General features: G+C 42.4%; 1 protein-coding gene across 3 annotated transcripts in view; it reads right to left on the reverse strand.

Moving 5' to 3' along the window:
- Nucleotides 1–19,349, reverse strand: part of COP1 (COP1 E3 ubiquitin ligase) — a 215,337-nt gene that overhangs the window by 62,340 nt on the left and 133,648 nt on the right. For all 3 annotated transcript variants that reach the window (XM_061634174.1, XM_061634172.1, XM_061634173.1), the window contains one exon: nt 375–492. In XM_061634174.1, the coding sequence (XP_061490158.1) occupies nt 375–492 (118 nt within the window). The remainder of the gene's footprint in view (nt 1–374; nt 493–19,349) is intronic.

The following is a 19,349-nucleotide window of genomic DNA, read 5'->3' on the forward strand; positions in this document are numbered from 1 at the left end:
ATCTGACCAAAGGGAAATATGAATTCAAGCCGCCACAGAACTAAGCTTTTGTTTCAGCATGTTCTCTGCTACTACTTCTAAAGGGGCTGCTGAATATTAACTTTACAAACATAAAGCAATGTCCATTCTATCTAAATTTTTCTTGGATTCCTTTGCAGTAATAAGCTATGGAGCCAAGGGATGTGAGAAATGTTCTCCTATTTTTGTTCTAACAAAAGCACAGCAATCTGTTGAGCAGGATGACAGTTCATACAAACACATGGTAAGTACATATACCTCCACCCACAAACCATGTAAAAACCAAATTGTTGAAAATATGCCAAAAAGAATCAGTAAGCACAGACACTTTTCACTATATCAAGGAAAATACTTACGCAGAGACTATTTCCTCTCCACTAACAAACTTTGCATATGAAACAGCCTTGCGGTGCCCTTTGAAGACCATAATTGGCTGCTTAGTGTTCCGAAGATCATAGTAGTGAACACAGTGATCTGGGGAGAGGTATGACAAAGAAGAAAAAAGGCATCAGTGTATAGAAAAACTATACAAAGAGCTATTGCTACCACTCAGTTATACATTTACCAAACACCTTAATACAAAGAGGGATGAAGCACAGTGCCCCACAATAAAACCTGGTTTTGTTTTAATTATAGGCCTGTTAGTTCAGGGATCAAGATCCCAGCTAGTCCTTAGTCTGGAATACAAGGAGGTTTGGGGGCTACTCATCCCACATTTATTCTCATTATCAAGCAAGTTGCCATCTACCTGTTTCTTGTTCTTCCTTCCTAATTAAACAAAATTCCTATTTCTGCTAATAAAAGAAAAACGTTCAGATAATAGCTCTCCTTAACAACTATTCACAATTGCTCTGAAAGTGCTACTACCATATGAACGGATGTGGTTCAGAACATCAGTGTGTTTGAATTTCTAGAAAATTCCCCATAAAATGGAACAAATAAATACCAAAAACTAAATAAGTGAATCCACAACCCAAAAGTATACTCTTATTTCTCCACTTTCAAGCTTTCCTGTCAAGTTTACTTATCCAGAGAGACGTATCATATGGAGAAACTAAATTACACCAGAAACTAGTGGAGACTATTTAGCCGATATACATGCAAAGTAACCATGGTTATGATGAGATCAGCAAAGACTGGGAGTACACTGAAGCTCCCCTCCCTTTCTCTTTCACCAGTGTAACATTATGGTCACACATGCCAACTATGATTAGCTTTAAAACTGAAACTAGGGTACGAAGACAGTTTGCAAACCTTGGTTAAAAGATATTTATGACTGTTGAGTGCAGACATAACACTATACCATTGTTACTTATGTAGTTGGTATTGGGGGCTGCACAGCAAAGTGGCTTATTGAAGTGGAACTGGAAACTAAGAAAGTCAGATAGCAGAAAACAAAGAAACGCTAATGGAGGAAGGGGTCCCCTAAATTGAAAATATGGAAAAGCTTACTTTAGCAATCCACTGCTACAGCAGGCAGGCAGCAGGAAAAATGTGTCTGCATATATTTTAACAGGTTGAGTAGACTCAGAAAGTAGTTGTTTTTGAGACCATTTCTCTCCTATTAACAGGTGTAAAATTAACATAGTAAAGCTAGAGAAACTGGTGATAGCACAATTACTATCATAGTGAATGGACACTGGTTTGGGACTGCTTACAGTTACTTGTGTGTGTGTATCTGCCAACTCATCTGCCAACATGCATCTGGCAAGGTGGATTCTAGATCATTTAAGCTTACACCTCACCAGATGTGCTAATCTTTAAGTATCACAAACTATGTTCTTGTTGCAACAGATTAGAAATGGCTACCTCTCTGGAAAAAGAGTTTATCAGTAGCTTCTAGTGCAAGATAAGAGTTGATTGAATTCTACTGAAGACTGCAGCCTTCTTTTGAGCTGGAGAATTTCCACCTGTTCAGTAGGCACATTTCAAATGCTTCAGATTTCAAGTATCAACAGAAAGAATGATGAGGGGAGAGCCTAGACAAGCAATTAGATTGATACGGACAAGGAAAAGGTACAATGGGGCAGAAGCATCTGCTTGCAGTTTTGAATTCTTTTCCCAAATTCTGCAATAAACAATTCCAAGCCTGACAGCATATGGCCCCAGCACAGCATGCCTGCTTGCATAGCCTATGCGATCAATCAACTTCTGTTTTCATCAGTATGGGTCTAGGGAACTGTATGGTCACTCTGTTCTAAAATTAGCCACTTAATAATTGATTATTTCAACAGCTAGTGTCTGTGCCTGAGGTTTCATTATTATTATTTATTAATCCAAATGTGCAATGTTTAAGTAGCTACAACATGTCTAATGCTCATCACATTCATTAATGCATGAACAGGTGGCCCAGTTTCCTAATTAGATTCTCCCTCTTTCTCTTTCAGACCATATGGACCTTTTACTGAACAAGATAAAAGCGCTACAAACTAAGGAAGCCAAGATCTTAGAGCAGACTAAGTGAGAGGAATAAAAATCCCAGGTACCCAGGCAGAAGCCTCTCAAATTGATTTATGATGGACCAAAACTGCACTCAACTAGCATTGCTCCTGGAAATCCTATCTATTCTGGATTCTATATTTAAAGCACTCTAAAACTTCCAGGCAATTCCTATAATAATGAGCACTGAGGAGAACAGTGAAAGCTTTGCCAATATCCTTGATTCTCACCTGTTAGTCTTCCTGCCATGCCAACAAGGAACCTCAACTCAAAGAACATTCAACCCTGACTTGCAACAGTCTGATACCCCAAATCCAAGTATTATAGGAAGCAGATAGTTTGAGAAGTACTATCAAATACAGTAGATGGGGAACAAACAGAGAAATGTTTTGAAAACCCTACGTTCTGCAAAGATTTAAAACTTCTGTCCATCTTAATTTCAACCCAGGATTTATGTACTTCTGGAAATTGCAGTCTTACAGAACCAGTAAAATTTAAGGTCTTTTGTCAGACTTGAATGAGGGAGTGGTCTTCCTTATTGCTAGAGCTAAAGGCACAGGACAACAGGTGCTGCCTTGGCTTCCCCATGTTTCAAAGTTGAAGGTCTTCAGTGGTTCAGCCATTCACCCTCTTCACAATACATAGACACACAACCTATATATTGAAAAGCAAAATGGACCACTAAACTCTTCAGTATACACCAATCATACGTTTGTGTCTTAAACCCAGTTCTGAAAAAAGCAGGGGTCCAACTGGAAAGAGGTTTTCAAAAAGGATGTTCCATGGGTGGACCAGCAATAATACTAGAAAAATATTGGGTGGTATTCAACCAACTTTTTGTGCTAGCCCAAGGATTAGCACTAGTATAAGCAGATCCCTCACACACACACACACACACACACACACACACACACACACACACACACCATGCATCCCCAGATCTGCTCTGGAGGGTTGAGGAAAACCCCAGAACAGATTTAGGTGGTGTGTGGAGAACATAAGAACATAAGAAGAGCCTGCTGGATCAGGCCAGTGGCCCATCTAGTCCAGCATCCTGTTCTCACAGTGGCCAACCAGGTGCCTGGGGGAAGCCCGCAAGCAGGACCCGAGTGCAAGAACACTCTCCCCTCCTGAGGCTTCCGGCAACTGGTTTTCAGAAGCATGCTGCCTCTGGGAGGAGAGGGGAAGACTGTTCCATTGCACAAGGAGAAATCCTTGTGTTGAAGGAACCCTAGCCTTATAGCTATGTTGAATACATCCCATAGTGTATCTTGAAAAAATACTGCAATATAAAACTAATAGCAATCCAGCTCAGAGATGCATTGGGTGAAAAGATGACAGCCATTTTACAGCAATTAAAGAAACCTTAGCAGCTCCACAACACAATATTAATACTAGTTATCTATGTGGAATATTGTTTGAATTTCTCCTATACATGAGAACTAATACGCTCTACCACATATCCATCAAAGCAGTTACTCTTTTGGCATCAGCAGCTACTTGACAAAACATACTTTGGTAAGAAATCTTCCGTATCATCAAGACCATGTAAAATGAGTAAAAATGAAGTTAACATGCATGCTCTGTTCCAAATGGGATTAGCAAGAGTCCTCTCACATTACATTGTCCATTGTGGATACACATTGTAGAGAAAAAAAGCATTCCTATCTCTATATGTACCTATATATCCTATGGATTGTGGTGGACAACATGTGCACGTCACACATACACATTTTGCGTGCCTCCGGACTGTCACTATTTTGCAGGAGGGATTCAAGCATATACCGGAACGTTAGGTTTGTTCACTTAAAGTGGATTGAAGGGCTCTGTTTCCCTAGCACAACAAATCCACATTTAAAAAGAACTGGACTTTTTTCTGTTTGGAAAGTGATGGGGAAATGTACTGAAAAGTGTGGGACAACAAATGAAAACAGGAATATGTGTAAACACCCTGCAAAGAAATCAGGATGAATGATGAATGTTCATTTTTGTACAATTGCTTTGTAAACAAATCAGAACAAATGCTCAATAAAGACTAGATATAATCTAACGGACACACAAGATCACAATTTTGCATTCAGACTGATTTTATGCTCTCCTGTGTAGTAAAGACTGGATCCCACAATCAAGCTCTTTGTAGCTATTTCAACATCACTTTCTATTATGCTGCCTGAGCAGCATTAAACAAGGGGAACAGCAATTTAAAAAATGCCACTTTTTTTTTTAGGGAAAAAAAGAAAAAACCTTTTGCATTTAGTAGCATCCCTGTAGCCTGAGGTTACAGATTACATTCATCAGGATATGGAGAATAGCTTTCACATGCCAGGAACATTTTTATTGACTTCTCTAAACATTTCATGGAGCAGCCTTTTAAACTCCATTAAATAAATGTCTATTGAAGACAGACAACATACTCATTTAAGATCTAAATCAGTTGGGGTGAAAAAGCCAGATGAGAAAGAGGAAAACAAAAAATGTCAGTAGTTTTTTTTAAAAAAAAGTTACATGAATTTGCCATTTATTATTTTAAAGAACTAAAGTTTGAAGACTGATACACAAAAGTAAGCTTTCTCTCTCATTGGAGACTATTCTGCAGAAGAGTCAGTGCCATTATTCCACAATTGTTTTTGGAGGTTTTATAGTGTAAACTATGCAAAGTGTTGCTGTACTTCACATATTCACAGAAACAGAAGCAAAAGAAAATGATTTACTGTAGGAAACTTCACTAAAATTGCAAAGTAAATCAAACATATTTAAAGTGACTATCTAAATGATATCAACTGTCTTAATATTGTTGATTCCTCCCTACGAAAACCGGATCAGCACAGCACATGTCTTGATTCTGTTATTTGGGCTGATCGCAGGTGTTGCCACAAGCTACACAGGAAAGGGACTGGACTGTGAAAGACCAACCCAAACTGTGCTTGCATTTTACAAATTTGTAGGGCAGTACAATATCTCGGAGAGGAGTTCAGGTCTCCTGCTCCCCTGGTGCATTCACTATAGCTGCCCAATCCCTTGATTTTTAAAGTTTGATAGAAATATCTGTTGGCTATAGGTAAGTTCTTAAACCGCAAGGGTTTTTTTTTGCCTATTAGTGGATTTCTCTGCATTTTAATCCAGGAGGTAAGAAATGGGATCCTATACAAGTTTGCTGAGAATGGATTGATCATTTGCATGCTTATTGAGTTCAGTGGGATTTACTCCCCTACAATGCTTAGGATAGGTGAAACTGATCATGGGGGATGGGGAGGGGAAGAGGAAGGGCAGGGTAGTGGAGGAATGGGGGGAAGGGCAGAGGGGAGGAAGGGGATGGGAGCAGGCAGGAGGAGAAGGGCAGGTTTGATCATTTGCATGCTTATTTAGTTCAGTGGAATTTACTCCTGTGCAATCATGCTTAGCATAGGTAAAGTTGACCATGGGTGGGAGGAGAAGAGGGTGGGCGGGAGGGCTGGAGTAGGCAGGGGAGGGGAGGAGGGAGGGAGAAGAGAGGGGAAGGAGGGGAAAGGCAGGTCTGATAATTGGCATGCTTATTGAGTTCAATGGGATTCACTCCCGTGCAATCCTGGAGGGGAGAAGAGAGGGAAGGAGGAAGAGAGGGGACAGGGGAGCAGGAAGAGGAGGAGGGGAAGGAGGGGATTGGAAGGGGAGGTGGGAGAGCCAAAGGAAGGGGGAGGGAAGAGGCAAAAAGGGAGGTGATGGGAGGGAGGAGGGGAGGGCAGGTTTGATCATTTGCATGCTTATTGAGTTCAATGGGATTTACACCCATGCAATCATGCTTAGGATAGGTAAAACTGACCATGGGGGAGAAGGGGGAGGGGTGAGGGAAGGAGGAAGGGACTGGAGAGGGGAGGGGGGGAAGGAGAAGATTGGAAGGGGATGGGGAGGGAGAATCAAATGAAGGGGAAGGGACAAGAGGGAAGGGATAGGAGGGAGGAGGAGGGGAGGGCAGGTTTGACTATTTCCATGTTTTTTAAGATCAATGGAATTTACTCCTGTGCAATCATGCTTAGGATAGGTGAAACCGACCTGGTGGAGGGGCAGGGAGGGGGGAAGAGGGAGGGGAGGAGATTGGGTGGGTGGGCACTGAGCAGAAGGGAAGCCCCTTTCCTTTCCAAAAGGAAAACATTGTGAACAATACCACTGTTTTTCAGTGTTTCTCCCACCTTTTTATTCTATAACAGGCACATGTAGTCTCCCACTCAAATTTAAACCAAAGATCTCCTTGGCCACATCTACACTAGACTGTTACTTCACTTTAGATAGTCATGGTTTCTCCCAAAGAATCCTGGGAAGTGTAGTTTGTGAAGGGTGCTAAGAGTTGCTAGGAGACACCCTGTTCCCCTCACAGAGCTTCAGTCAGAGTGGCTGACTGTTAAACCACTCTGGCCATTGAAGCTGTCAGGGGAATAGGAGTTTCCTAACAACTCCCAGCACCCTTCACAAACTACACTTCCCAGGATTCTTTGGGGGAAGCCATGACTCTCTAAAGTGGAATAAAGGTCTGGTGTGGGTGTGGCCCCCTAATTAGCCAAGTCAAACAGCTGTGAGTGGCTTTTAGAACACTGACAGTTGGTTCTTACTGAGCATGCCCAGGCTTGTACCTGACTCCAATGCTAAATTTCTTAAATTAATTAAAAATCAGCCAGGAATTTTTAAAACTTTTAAACTGCAGAAGATGAAGGGCAAGGTCAGTAATATGATTACAGGTACTCTGTGAACATGGCTGATTTTTATATTTCAACAAATTATGAGGACACTGAGAGAGATAAGTCCAACAGGGTTCTGGAGTTCATTTCTCTCTTTTTACACTCTGAACTCTCGATTCTCTCAGACTGTTTTGTGTATCTCCATGAAAATGTAGAGGGTTGTTAAGCAAGCGTTTCTGAGTTCAGGACCATAAGTTTTGTAAGGTTTTGTTTTGAAATGAGCTTATGGGAAGCATTAGAATGGCATGGGGGGTATTTTCAATTTAACACTGTGGAATGTGAAAAATCCATGCTGACTATAGTATACAACCACTCCCGTGGCTGTATAATTATCTGCACATAAGGAGTTCTATTTCATGTTATTTACAAGCAAAGCAGTTGTACTATGGGAGAATCCCACAGTTCTGGGCCTACCTAGTAATTTAATATGTGAGAAATTTGATTCCCCTTGAGCCATGATGGCAAGTATCGGCCTAATGATTTTAGATCGGTATGTGAAATTTAGGCCCATAATTGCTCTGATCCCTCAGCAATCCAGCTCTCTCAAGCCTTTTGGATCCCGAGTCCCTTCTGTTGGCTCCCATTCTTGTCTGTACAGCCTCTTCCACTTCTTCGATCAACTCTCTCACTCCCTTGTCTTCTGCTTCTCCTTCTTATAGCTATCTTGCTTCCCTACCCATTGCCTGGTAAGAACATATGGCCTTTTCTGCCTGGAAATTCAATGCCTGACTTCTCAATGAACAGCACTGGAGGCCAAGACAATTAGCATATTGCACTATCTAGCTTGAGGTGGTTTTCTAACCCACTATGTGCAGGGCTGAGCTATGGATTCTACAAAATTTTGGGATATTTATATGTTCCTTGCTGTGCCACAATACTGGAGACAGATTCAGAGGTGAGGTTTTTTTATTTATTACATTTATACCCCGCCTTTCTTTTCATGATAGAAAGCCAAGGCGGCTTACATATGGTTCCCAGAAGACAGATGTGACCAAGGTTGTATTCTCATTTTGGGGAACATGAGCATTCTTCACAATTGTAATTTCACAGCAGCTTAGACAATACCAAACTTGGGATGTGATAGCAACTGGAGGTCTGCAATCTCAAGCACACTTAACTAGTAAATAGGCTGTAATAAATACAGTGAGACCACTAAGTAAGCAAGTTGTTAGCCGAACAGTTTGTATGAAGACTGGTTAAAGCAAACACAGCTCCACAGTTGGAGGCTTACCCAGCCTGGAAAATCTGAAGCTCAGGATACTTTCATTTTGGGAGGGGAAGGAGATATGCCAGATGTCAATTCAGGGCATAATAAACTTTTCAGTCCAAATCCAAGATAAAGATTAAGTGTGCTCAAAATCGGGGTGGTTACTCATTTTCCCCACAGAGAGCCAAATTCCTTTGGAGGCTGAATACCTGGAGCCATTCAAGAGGCAGCTGGACAGCCACCTGTCGGGTATGCTTTAACTTGGATCCCTGCATTGAGCAGGGGGTTGGACTCGATGGCCTTAGAGGCCCCTTCCAACTACACTGCTATACTACCTAAAGCGGGCAGGGTCAAAATACACCATTCATTCATTCATTCATTCATTCATTCTCATTCTCTGAGGAAGAGCTCCAGTTTCTCAGGCTTGGCAGAAGGCTTGGCATGACAGCAGAGGTCTGGCATGCTATGGCATGCTAGATGGAGAGCGTGGGCTGCATCCAGCCCACAGGCCAGAGGTTTCCCACTGCTGGCTTCAAAGCATCCAGACACTTTGTAAGTGAACTAATAATCATATATTCAACATGCAACAGTCCAGAAACAAAAAAAGGAAAATGATAAGAACATCAGAAGAGCCTGCTGGATAATGCAATTGGCCCACCTGGCCCAGCAACCTGCTGTCACAGTGGCCAACCAGAAGTCCCAAAGGGAAGCCCACAAGCAGGACCTGAGCACAACACCACCCTCCCCTTCTGTCGTTTCCAGCAACCGGTATTCAGAAGCATATTGCCTCCAACTCTGGAGGTAGAATTTGGAAAATGGACTGCCTTCAAGTCGATTCCGACTTATGGCTACCCTATGAATAGGATTTTCATGGTAAGCAGTATTCAGAGGGAGTTTACCATTGCCTCCCTCTGAGGCTAGTCCTCCCCAGCTGGCTAGGGCCTGCTCAGCTGGCCACAGCTGCACAAGCCAGCCCCTTCCTTGTCCGCAACTGCCAGCTGGGGGGCAACTGGGCTCCTTGGGACTATGCAGCTTGCCCACGACTGCACAGGTGGCAGGGCACGTAACCCCTGAGCCACTCACTGTGGGGGTGATCTTTAGCTGGCCCTTGACACCCAGGAGACACGAGCGGGGATTTGAACTCACCCACTCTGGACTCCCAGCCAGGCTCTCCTCCCCACTGTGCTATACCAGCTGTTTGGAGGTACAATATAAAAAGTAAAGGTGTCCCCGCACTTGTAGTGCGAGTCGTTTCCGACTCTTAGGGTGACATCTTGCGACGTTTACTAGGCAGACCGTATATATGGGGTGGGATTGCCAGTTCCTTCCCTGGCCTTTCTTTACCCCCCAGCATATGCCGGGTACTCATTTTACCAACCATGGATGGATGGAAGGCTGAGTGGACCTCGACCCCTTTTACTGGAGATTCGACTTCCTCCTTCCGTTGGAATCGAACTCCGGCTGTGAGCAGAGCTTCAGCTGCGTTACTGCCGCTTACCACTCTGCGCCACGGAGGATCTTGGTGGAATATAGCCATTGATAAAGTTAACAGCTTTACTGAATGCCTCCGACTACTAGTGTTATGGGAAAAGGAGAAATTTTCTTTATCCACTTTTCCCACACCATGCATAATTTTATATCCCTGTATCATGTCTCCACTTACCCTTTTTTCTAAATTAAAAAACACACACCGTATGTTGTAACCTTTCCTTACAGGAGAGTTACTCCATTCCCTTGATTATTTTAGTTGCCCATTTCTGAACCCTTTCCAACTCTACCATAACCTTTTTGAGGTGAGCAGAACTACACACAGTACTTCAAGTGTGGTTGCACCACAGATTTGTATAATGGAATCATGATATTGACAGTTTTGTTTCCAGTTTCTTTCCTAATGAAACTTACCACAGAATTTCCCTTTTTCACATCTGCCACACACTGAGTCAACATCTTCATTGAGCTATCCACTGTGACCCCAAGGTCTCATTCCTGGTCAGACATGCCAGTTCAGACCCCATAAGTGTGTATGTGACATTCAGATTCTTTGCCCAGACATGTGTCTGTTTACATTTGTTTATATGGAACGGCATTTGCCATTTTACTGCCCATTCAGTTTGGAGAAATCGTTCTGGAGTTCTTCACAATCCCTTTGTTTTAGCCATCCTGAACAATTTAGTGTCCTCAGCAATCTTGGCCACCTCACTGCTCATCCCTAACACTAGATCATTTATGAACAAGTTAAAAAGCACAAGTCTCAATACCGATCCATGGGGGCTTCACTTTCTACATCCCTCCATTGGGAGAACTGCCAGTTAATCCTAATTTTTGCTTCCTGTTTCTTAGCCAGTTCCTGATTCACAACAGGACCTCACCTCTTATACTGTGACTGCTAAGCTTACTCAGGAGTCTTCGGTGAGTTACTTTGTTGAAAGCTTTTTAAAGTCCTAGTACGCAATTGTTATAACATAATGATGTTGTAACAACTGGAATCTGCAATATAATGTTGCAGTGTGGAGTATTGATATTCAGAATTCTACCTCCTCCATTCTGTTCCATCCTCCCCGCTCCTGTTTTGTCAGAATTCTGTTGCCGCTGAGCATGCCTTAGGTATATACCTGCAAACGTTGTGGTTCTCCCAAGCCTGCTACTATCTTCCTCTTATGTGCGGGTGCTGCTGTTTTGGCAACAGCATCCACAGTCCAAACATCAGAGAGAGGGAAGAAGTGGGGCCCTGCAACAAAATGTTGCAGTGCTGAGTGCTTCTGTTAGGGTTCAAGCCACTCCATTCCATTCCCTCCCCCTAATTTACTGTCTCTCTCCACCCCCCCACCCGTCAACAGTCAGTCAACATTCCATGCCCACCATGCATGCTCATTCTTCATTGGGCTGTTTTTAGAGATACCCATTTGCAGCTACATTAAAATCTTAAACTATCCTGACAGTGAAATGGTTCTCTCTACACTATTATGTCTGTCTGTTTTTCTATCCTTCTTTTCCAGCCACTTATTGACCTTCCCAGCTGTTTTCCAGTGCTTCACCCCTGAACAGTCAGTCAGTCAGTAATACATACATATATATTTGGTATTTCTGCAAACCTTGAAGTTACACCTGGTCTGCTGATACTTCCATCTTGTGTATGGCTGTTGCCACTTTGGTAAAATAAGTGACAGCACTGGAAGTGCTGGAAGTGCTTTTTAATATGTTTTAAACCTTTTTTAAAAACAATACGTTTTTAACCTTTTTAAAAAATATGTCTTGAAAGCTTTTTAAAAAAAGGGTTTTAAAGTTGTTTTGTTTTAATGTATTTTAAAGTCTGTTTTTATGATGCTTTAAAGTGTTTTTAGTGCTTTTGTTTGCCGCCCTGGGCTCCTGCTGGGAGAAAGGGTGGGATATAAATCAAGTAATAAATAAAACAAAATAAATAAATAGTGAATTGCATTACTGGATGAAAATGGAATACATTTTTAAGGGTTGAAAAACTATGGAAATGGGAGTCAACACATTATATGTTACATATACATTGCCCTATTGCCTTAATATCCCATGCAAATAATGTAATGCTCAAGATTCTACAACAAAGACTCTTACCATATACGGAGTGAGAAATATCAGATGTCCAAGCTGGATTTAGAAAGGGAAGAGGCACCAGAGATCATATCACAAACATACATTAGATAATGGAAAGGACCAAGGAATTTCAGAAGGAAATCACCCTGTGCGTTATAGATTACAGCAAAGCCTTTGACTGTGTAGATCACAGAAAACTATGGAATGCTTTAAAAGAAATGGGGGTGCCACAGCATCTGATTGTCCTGATGCGCAACCTATACTCTAGACAAGAGACTACTGTAAGGACAGAATATGGAGAAACCAATTGGTTCCCCATCGGAAAGGGTGTGAGACAGGGGTGTATTTTATCACCCTACTTGTTTAATCTATGTGCAGAACATATCATATGGAAAGCAGGATTGAACCAAGGTGGAGGTGTGAAAACTAGAGGAAGAAATATCAATAATTTAAGATATGCAGATGATAACATACTATTAGCAGAAACCAGTAATGATTTGAAACGAATGCTGATAAAAGTTAAAGAGCAAAGCACAAAAGCAGGACTACAGCTGAACGTCAAGAAGATTAAAGTAATGACAACAGAAGATTTATGTAACTTTAAAGTTGACAACGAGGACATTGAACTTGTCAAGGATTATCAATACTTTGGTACAGTCATTAACCAAAATGGAGACCATAGTTAAGAAATCAGAAGAAGGCTAGGACTGGGTAGGGTAGCTATGAGAGAACTAGGAAAGGTCCTCAAATGCAAAGATGTATCCCTGGACACTAAAGTCAGGATCATTCAGACCATGATATTCCTAACCTCTCTGAATGGATGTGAAAGTTGGACAGTGAAAAAAGTGGATAAGAAGAAAATCAACGCATTTGAAATGTGGTGTTGGAGGAGAGCTTTGTGCATACCATGGACTACGAGAAAGACAAATAATTGGGTGTTAGAACAAATTAAACCAGAACTGTCACTAGAAGCTAAAATGATGAAACTGAGGTTATCATACTTTGGACACATTATGAGAAGACATGATTCACTAGAAAAGACCATAATGCTGGGAAAAACAGCATGGAGTAGAAAAAGAGGAAGACCAGACAAGAGATGGATTGATTCCATAAAGGAAGCCACAGCCCTGAACTTACAAGATCTGAACAGAGTGGTTCATGACAGATACTCTTGGAGGTCACTGATTCATAGGGTCATCATAAGTCAAAATCGGCTTGAAGGCACATAACAACAACAACAACAATACATTACCCCTTGCTAAAAAATTATGCTTGAAAACCTAAAAAAAATGCTAGAGAAACAGCATAAAGACTTGTTTTCCCTGTAACTGAAAAGAGTGCCATAGTGGTGTAGTGGTTTGATTGTTGGACTAGCACCTGGGAGACCAGGATTCGAATCTCCACTCAGCCATGAAGCTCACTGAGTGACCTTGGGCCAGTCACTGCCTCTCAGCCTAATCTACTTCACAGGGTTGTTATGAGGATTGAATGAGGAGGGGAGAACTGCGTATGCCACTCTGAGCTCCTTGGAGAAAAGGTGGGATATAAATGCAATAAATAAATAATAGAAAACTGAGCAGGGAAGAAGACAGAAACTTTGATATAGCTAGAAACTTATGCAGCATAGGATTAAAAGCAACAGACACATCATCTGTTGAGGCAGGTAATTAAATGTGTCATTCCATCAAGCAACTTCTTTGAGTCAATGGCTGGAAGCTTCTCAAACACAATTCCAGTCTTGGGAACTCCTGAAGTGGTATTATTTTCTCTAATGGAAGCTGCAGTAGCTGGTACTCATAGTAATTTTGCATTTAGGAGAATACGAGGAAAAAAGAGAGTGGAATGAATTTCAAATGCGACTCACATCAAAGAGTTTATTTCTATTTTATATTGAACTTTTATTAAAAATAACTTAGTTTTTAATATCAACTGCAAGATGCAATACTCAGGAAAAAGCACAGTAAAGCTGGGAGTTATCAAAAACCAAAGCAGGAGCACACCCAAGAAATGAACACCAAAAATCCCTAGCCACCCTCAGTTCCACAGCATTAAGCTAACCCTCTGCTTCTCCACTTCATTCCTACTACTCATGTCAGCCAAGAGGGTTACTTAATCGAGAATCCCACTCAGTGGTTCCCATGGTGACAGGCAATTGTTCTTTCCTCACATACAGTAGGGCCCCGCTTATACGGCGGGTTCCGTTCCGGACCCCCGCCATAAAGCAGGAAACGCCGTAAAGCGGAACCCCATTGACTTTAATGGGCCGCATCGTACGAAAATGACACAAAAACGGCGCAAAAGGGGGAAAAACCCTTTAAAATGGAAAACAAAAGCCGCAGTATCAGCGGAACGCCTTAAAGCGGGGCCCTACTATACACTGAAAGAGAAGTATTCACGGCAACTTCTCTCACTCAACACAAGGCCTACTAAAGGATTTGCTTTAAATGAAAACTTTTCCCATTAATGCTCCCCATCTGCCAGCTATATTTTTGTGTCATTCCCTATTGAACAGACAGGAATGATAAAAGGGAGTTGCAGCAAGCGGAACAGCATGGGAAGGTGGCTCAATGACACATCAGACATGCTATACATGTAAAACAGAATTTCTACTTCCTTTTCATTAGATTCCTCAGGTGTCAAATTAATTTTTTACTCCAAACACCACAGATTGCCAATCTGGCACCTGTGAATGCCTTCTTTGGGACCCCCAGGATAAGCCATAATCTACAGATCCCCAGCTTTCATTTCAAAAGCAGTGAGAGCTTGTGCACACCAGCATTTACTGTGTTACTTAGGGCTGGTGCCAGGGGGTGGCCAGGTCGGGCCCTGGGCAAGGGCCCCCTGAAGGTCCCCTCCTTAGGGTGGGTGGGTAGCGCTCCCTTCCACAATCCACAGCAGTGTCGGCTTCCGCCCCTGCCGCTGATTGTAGAGAGGGAGTTGTCCCTAAGGGGCTGATGCCTCCATCAACCAAGGTGGCGGAAGGGGCATCAGCCCCTTAGGGAAACCTTGGCCGCCATCTTGGTCAATGGCAGGCTTGTACCCGCAGCGCAACCGACATTTGTGTCAAGGGAGAGGTAGGTGGGGCGTGCGTGACAGCAGGGGAGGTGTCTGGGAGCTCCCTCTCCACAACCCATGGAAGCCGATGCTGTCGCAGATTGCAGAAAGTAGGTAGGTGTGGCGTGCGTTTGTGCAGGTGCTGGGACCCAGGACAGACTGGTGCCCAAGGGCCCTAGCATGCCTGGCACCAGCCCTGGTGTTACTGCAGCTGTTTGCATTCCCATTTAATTTGTGTAGTCCACATTACCCTCAAACAACACCAATCTCAATGCTTTTCTCCTATAAATTTGGATTAACCAGATACATGGATAACATTATGAGTTTGGGGGGGGGGGGAAATCAGGCTTAAACCACTCCGGTCAGGGACGCAGAATATTTGTTTGGGTGATTTGGGGTGGGTGGATCAATCATCACTTTCTGCTACTCCCCTTTCCACGCTCTCTACTTCATCAATGCTTTCATTTTTCTATTGCTTTCTATTTCTTTTCTTTCCATGCTACCATGCTCACAGCTCTTTCACATTATACACATTACAACTGTCTGCTGAGATTGACTGTGTGTTTCTGTGCACTTCCTGGTCGTGATTTTTATAGCTGTCTGTGCACATGCCCTATTGGTTCTTAATCAGCATAATAGAATCAACAAAAAAGGTGAAGACAAACACAAAAATGAACGGGAAAGGCCATAGTTAGGCTATCTGTCAGACCGTATCTCCCTATACGAGCCTGCCCAGGCCCTGAGATCTTCAGGAGAGGCCCTTCTCTCAGTCCCAACACCCTCACAAGTGCGAATAGTGGGGACGCGAGATAGGGCCTTCTCTGTGGCTGCTCCTAGGTTCTGGAACTCCCTTCCTAGGGAGGCACAAATGGCCCCCTCCTTGCCATCCTTCCATCGGCAAGTAAAGACTTTTGTATTCCGACAGGCTTTTGGGATAGAAGGTGTTTTAGGATTGGGCTTTACAAGGCTTGTTTTAATGTTTTATATTATTTTCTGTATTATTTTAAATTGTTTTTAGATTTTTAAGTGCCTTTTATGGTTTTAAGGTTGTGCATAGTTTAACTGCATTTTAATTGTATGTTTTTCTATGTTTTTAACTACATGTAGTTCTATTTGTAAGCCGCCCTGAGTTCCAGTTTGGAAAAAGGGCGGGGTAAAAATAAAGTTTCAATTAAATTCAATTCAATAGTTGCTTCTCACATACACATTCAACTACATGTGGGTGTGGAGCATTCCAGTCTAATTCAAATGGGGGAGGGGGAATGGACTAACAACTAAATAATGCTAAAATGTGGACAAGCCCTAGGCTTCTAGCATTTTTAGAACCTGAGATATATGGCAAAATCTAGACATTCTTCTGTTTTGTTGTGTGAAATTAACCTGCTCCACCCTTTCAGTGTTTTACTTTGCCACCATGACCCTAGGAAACACACACACACACACGGAATAGATCTGTGGACACCCATGTATGTGAGAGAGGAGATGCACTTGTACATGTGGGTGGGTTTGAGTTGGAGGAAGCGGGGAGCATATTAATGCATGTGTGGTCTGTGAGCAGTGTGTGTGTGTGTGATGGAGAGAGAGAGAGAAGGCATATATTTATTAATATGTGGTCTGTGAAAGAAAGATATATACGCGGACTGTGTATGTATGAGTGTGACAGAGATGCACATATATCTGAAGTCTGCATTTGTGCGTTGAGTGTGTGAATGTGGCATAGCCACCTTGTCTATTTTTGCTGGTACTGAGGAATGATACCTGTTATTAGACAACAACAGCACTGTTGTTTCTGTGGGTGAGAAATCAATATTGTGTGATCTCCATAATCAGGACCAGCAGGACATAGCTAGCTTCCCATGGGAACTTGTCCAGCAATTACTATAGTCTGTCTAATTTTGTGTTATTCCATGCCCCCACAGCAGCCATTGTGCATTATGCCACACCCCCATTACAGACATTTTGTAACTGGTGCCCAAGGCACTTCTTCAAAAAGGCTGGCGACCTTTGCTGTACACCCTAAACAAACATATACTATACTGAGATCAGAGGATGTGTATTAAACAGTTCCTCCATTGTGAACTAGGCAAAAGACACTTTCTTTTTTTCTTTTTGTTGCGGTGGTGTAAAATTGGTGTCCTGCTAGACAAAGTTAATCTCCTAACATAGGTTTATTCTCCTAACTCACTGCATTTATCAGCTTCATCTTCCTACACAAGCAAAGCAATCCTGCACTAGAAATTATTTACATATAGAAGCACATTCAACTACATATAGATGTGTAACTAAAATTACAAGCAAGCCACTGATGTATTGATCTGCCCATCCTCTGCTTCACTTGTGGCATCTTTTGTGGACTTGACTATTGACAACAGGGATCAACAGCATGTGACTGGTACTGACCCTTGAAATTCCTTATTCCGGTTGGTTCACATTTACTTTTTATAATTATTTTATACCCTGACTACTGTTGTCCACGCACTGGTAACCTCCAGGCTGGATTACGGTAATTCACTCTATGTGGGGTTGGTTGCCCTTGAGGTTGGCCTGGAAGCTGCAGCTGGTGCAAAATGCGGCAGCGAGACTGCTCACTGGGGCAGGGTATCGCCAACATGTCACCCTGCTGCTGAAAGAATTGCCCTGGCTGCCCATTTGCTACCGGGCGAAGTTCAAGGTTCTAGTTTTGGTGTACAAAGCCCTATACAGCTCGGGACCAGGATACCTGAAAGAGCATCTTACCCCTTATATACCCAGTCGATCACTGCGCTCTGCAGGTGAGGGCCTCCTGCAGATACCATCTTATCAGAAGGTCCGTTCTGCACAACATAGGAAATGGACCTTTAGTGTGGCGGCATCTACCCTGTGGAATTCCCTCCTCTTGAGTATTAGGCAGGCACCATCTCTGCTACCTTTTCAGCGCTTTTTGAAGAATCAAATCAAATCTTTATTTACAGTCAACTGACCACAAATACAGAACATAATATTAGATATTATGAAATAAAATACTCTGGTTTCTCTTCAGATTGTATAAATCTTTCGCCTTTTGAAGACTCCACTTTCAACAAGCCTTTTGAGACCTATCCCAGTCTGCGTCTGTGTTAGAATTGCTGGTTAATATGTTTTTTTAATAACGTTTTTAACCCTTTTTTTTAAGAAGTTTTAAAAGTTTTTTTTTTTAATGTATTTTAAGGTCTGTTTTTATGATGTTTTAAAATGTTTTTAGCGCATCTGTTTGCCACCCTGGGCTCCTGCTGGGAGGAAGGGCAGGATATAAATCAAATAATAAAAATAAAAAAATACATAATGCTACCAACCTTCATGGCATTTTACAGAACAAAGAAAGATCAGTCCTTGCCCTGAGAAATTTGCAATTAAAACCCAGCACAGGGGAGACAGTAGGGAGAGGGGAGAAAAAGTGGAATAAATGTACATTCAGGTCAGATATACACAGAGTATTTAAGCTTCCTTTCAGTAAAGGATAAGTTAAAAGGCTTCATAGAATGGCTATCAGACAAGAGAAACATGGTCAAGCAAAATGTCTTCCCCATGAAATTCAACTTTCTGTCCTTGCAAGCTGTGGTGGCAAAATTAGGCTTCCCATGCAACTTTCCTCGAGTGGCTTCTACAATGTGATGTTCAACGTGATTTAAATAATAAATCATAGTATTCCTCTACATATGTTCCTTAAATCTCTAGGATGTAGGGTTCCTAAGGGATGCCTTGTCTCAAGACGCCCTTGTGATGCAGGACAAAGCCAGGAGTATCATAATTGCTATTGACACAATGGCGTCTGAGTCAACTAGTTAGGACACCAGGCCCTTAAACAGGTGGTGGAAGTTACTTTATTTCTAAGCTGAGACCTTCAGTCATATGGAACAGCTGGGTGTGTAAGTTCTAGTATCCTTGGTAGGGGAAATAGGTGTTCTCCTGACATCAGCGTTGGGAACCAGAGTTGGGATGCAGTATCTGAAGACAGAAACTCAGAATCTGATAGTAAGAATCACCAGGAACCACTTTGTATCTGCAGACTTAACTGAAGTTGGGGGAGGGGAGGCCAACTTCATCGAGGATGCAAGCAGAATTGAGGCAGATACAGAGGATTTTAGGAACAAGATCAAGTGGAAATGGTGAGGTAGATAAAGTAGATGGAATCAGCAACAAGGTGACCAAAGAGGTGAGGTGCCTCTGGTTCTCATGGTCTGTAGCTGCAGGACAGGTAAAGAGGGCTCACAGCATAGAAATTATCTGCTACTGCATTTGTTGGGTGCAAGGCCATTGTTGTCACAGGATAATGCCGATGAGATTCATTCTAGCCTGGGTGAAAAGATGGTACTCCTGTGATGGCTGCATAGCAAGCAGTG

The sequence above is a fragment of the Rhineura floridana genome, chromosome 6 (genome assembly GCF_030035675.1).
Source record: "Rhineura floridana isolate rRhiFlo1 chromosome 6, rRhiFlo1.hap2, whole genome shotgun sequence".
Lineage (NCBI taxonomy): Eukaryota > Metazoa > Chordata > Lepidosauria > Squamata > Rhineuridae > Rhineura > Rhineura floridana.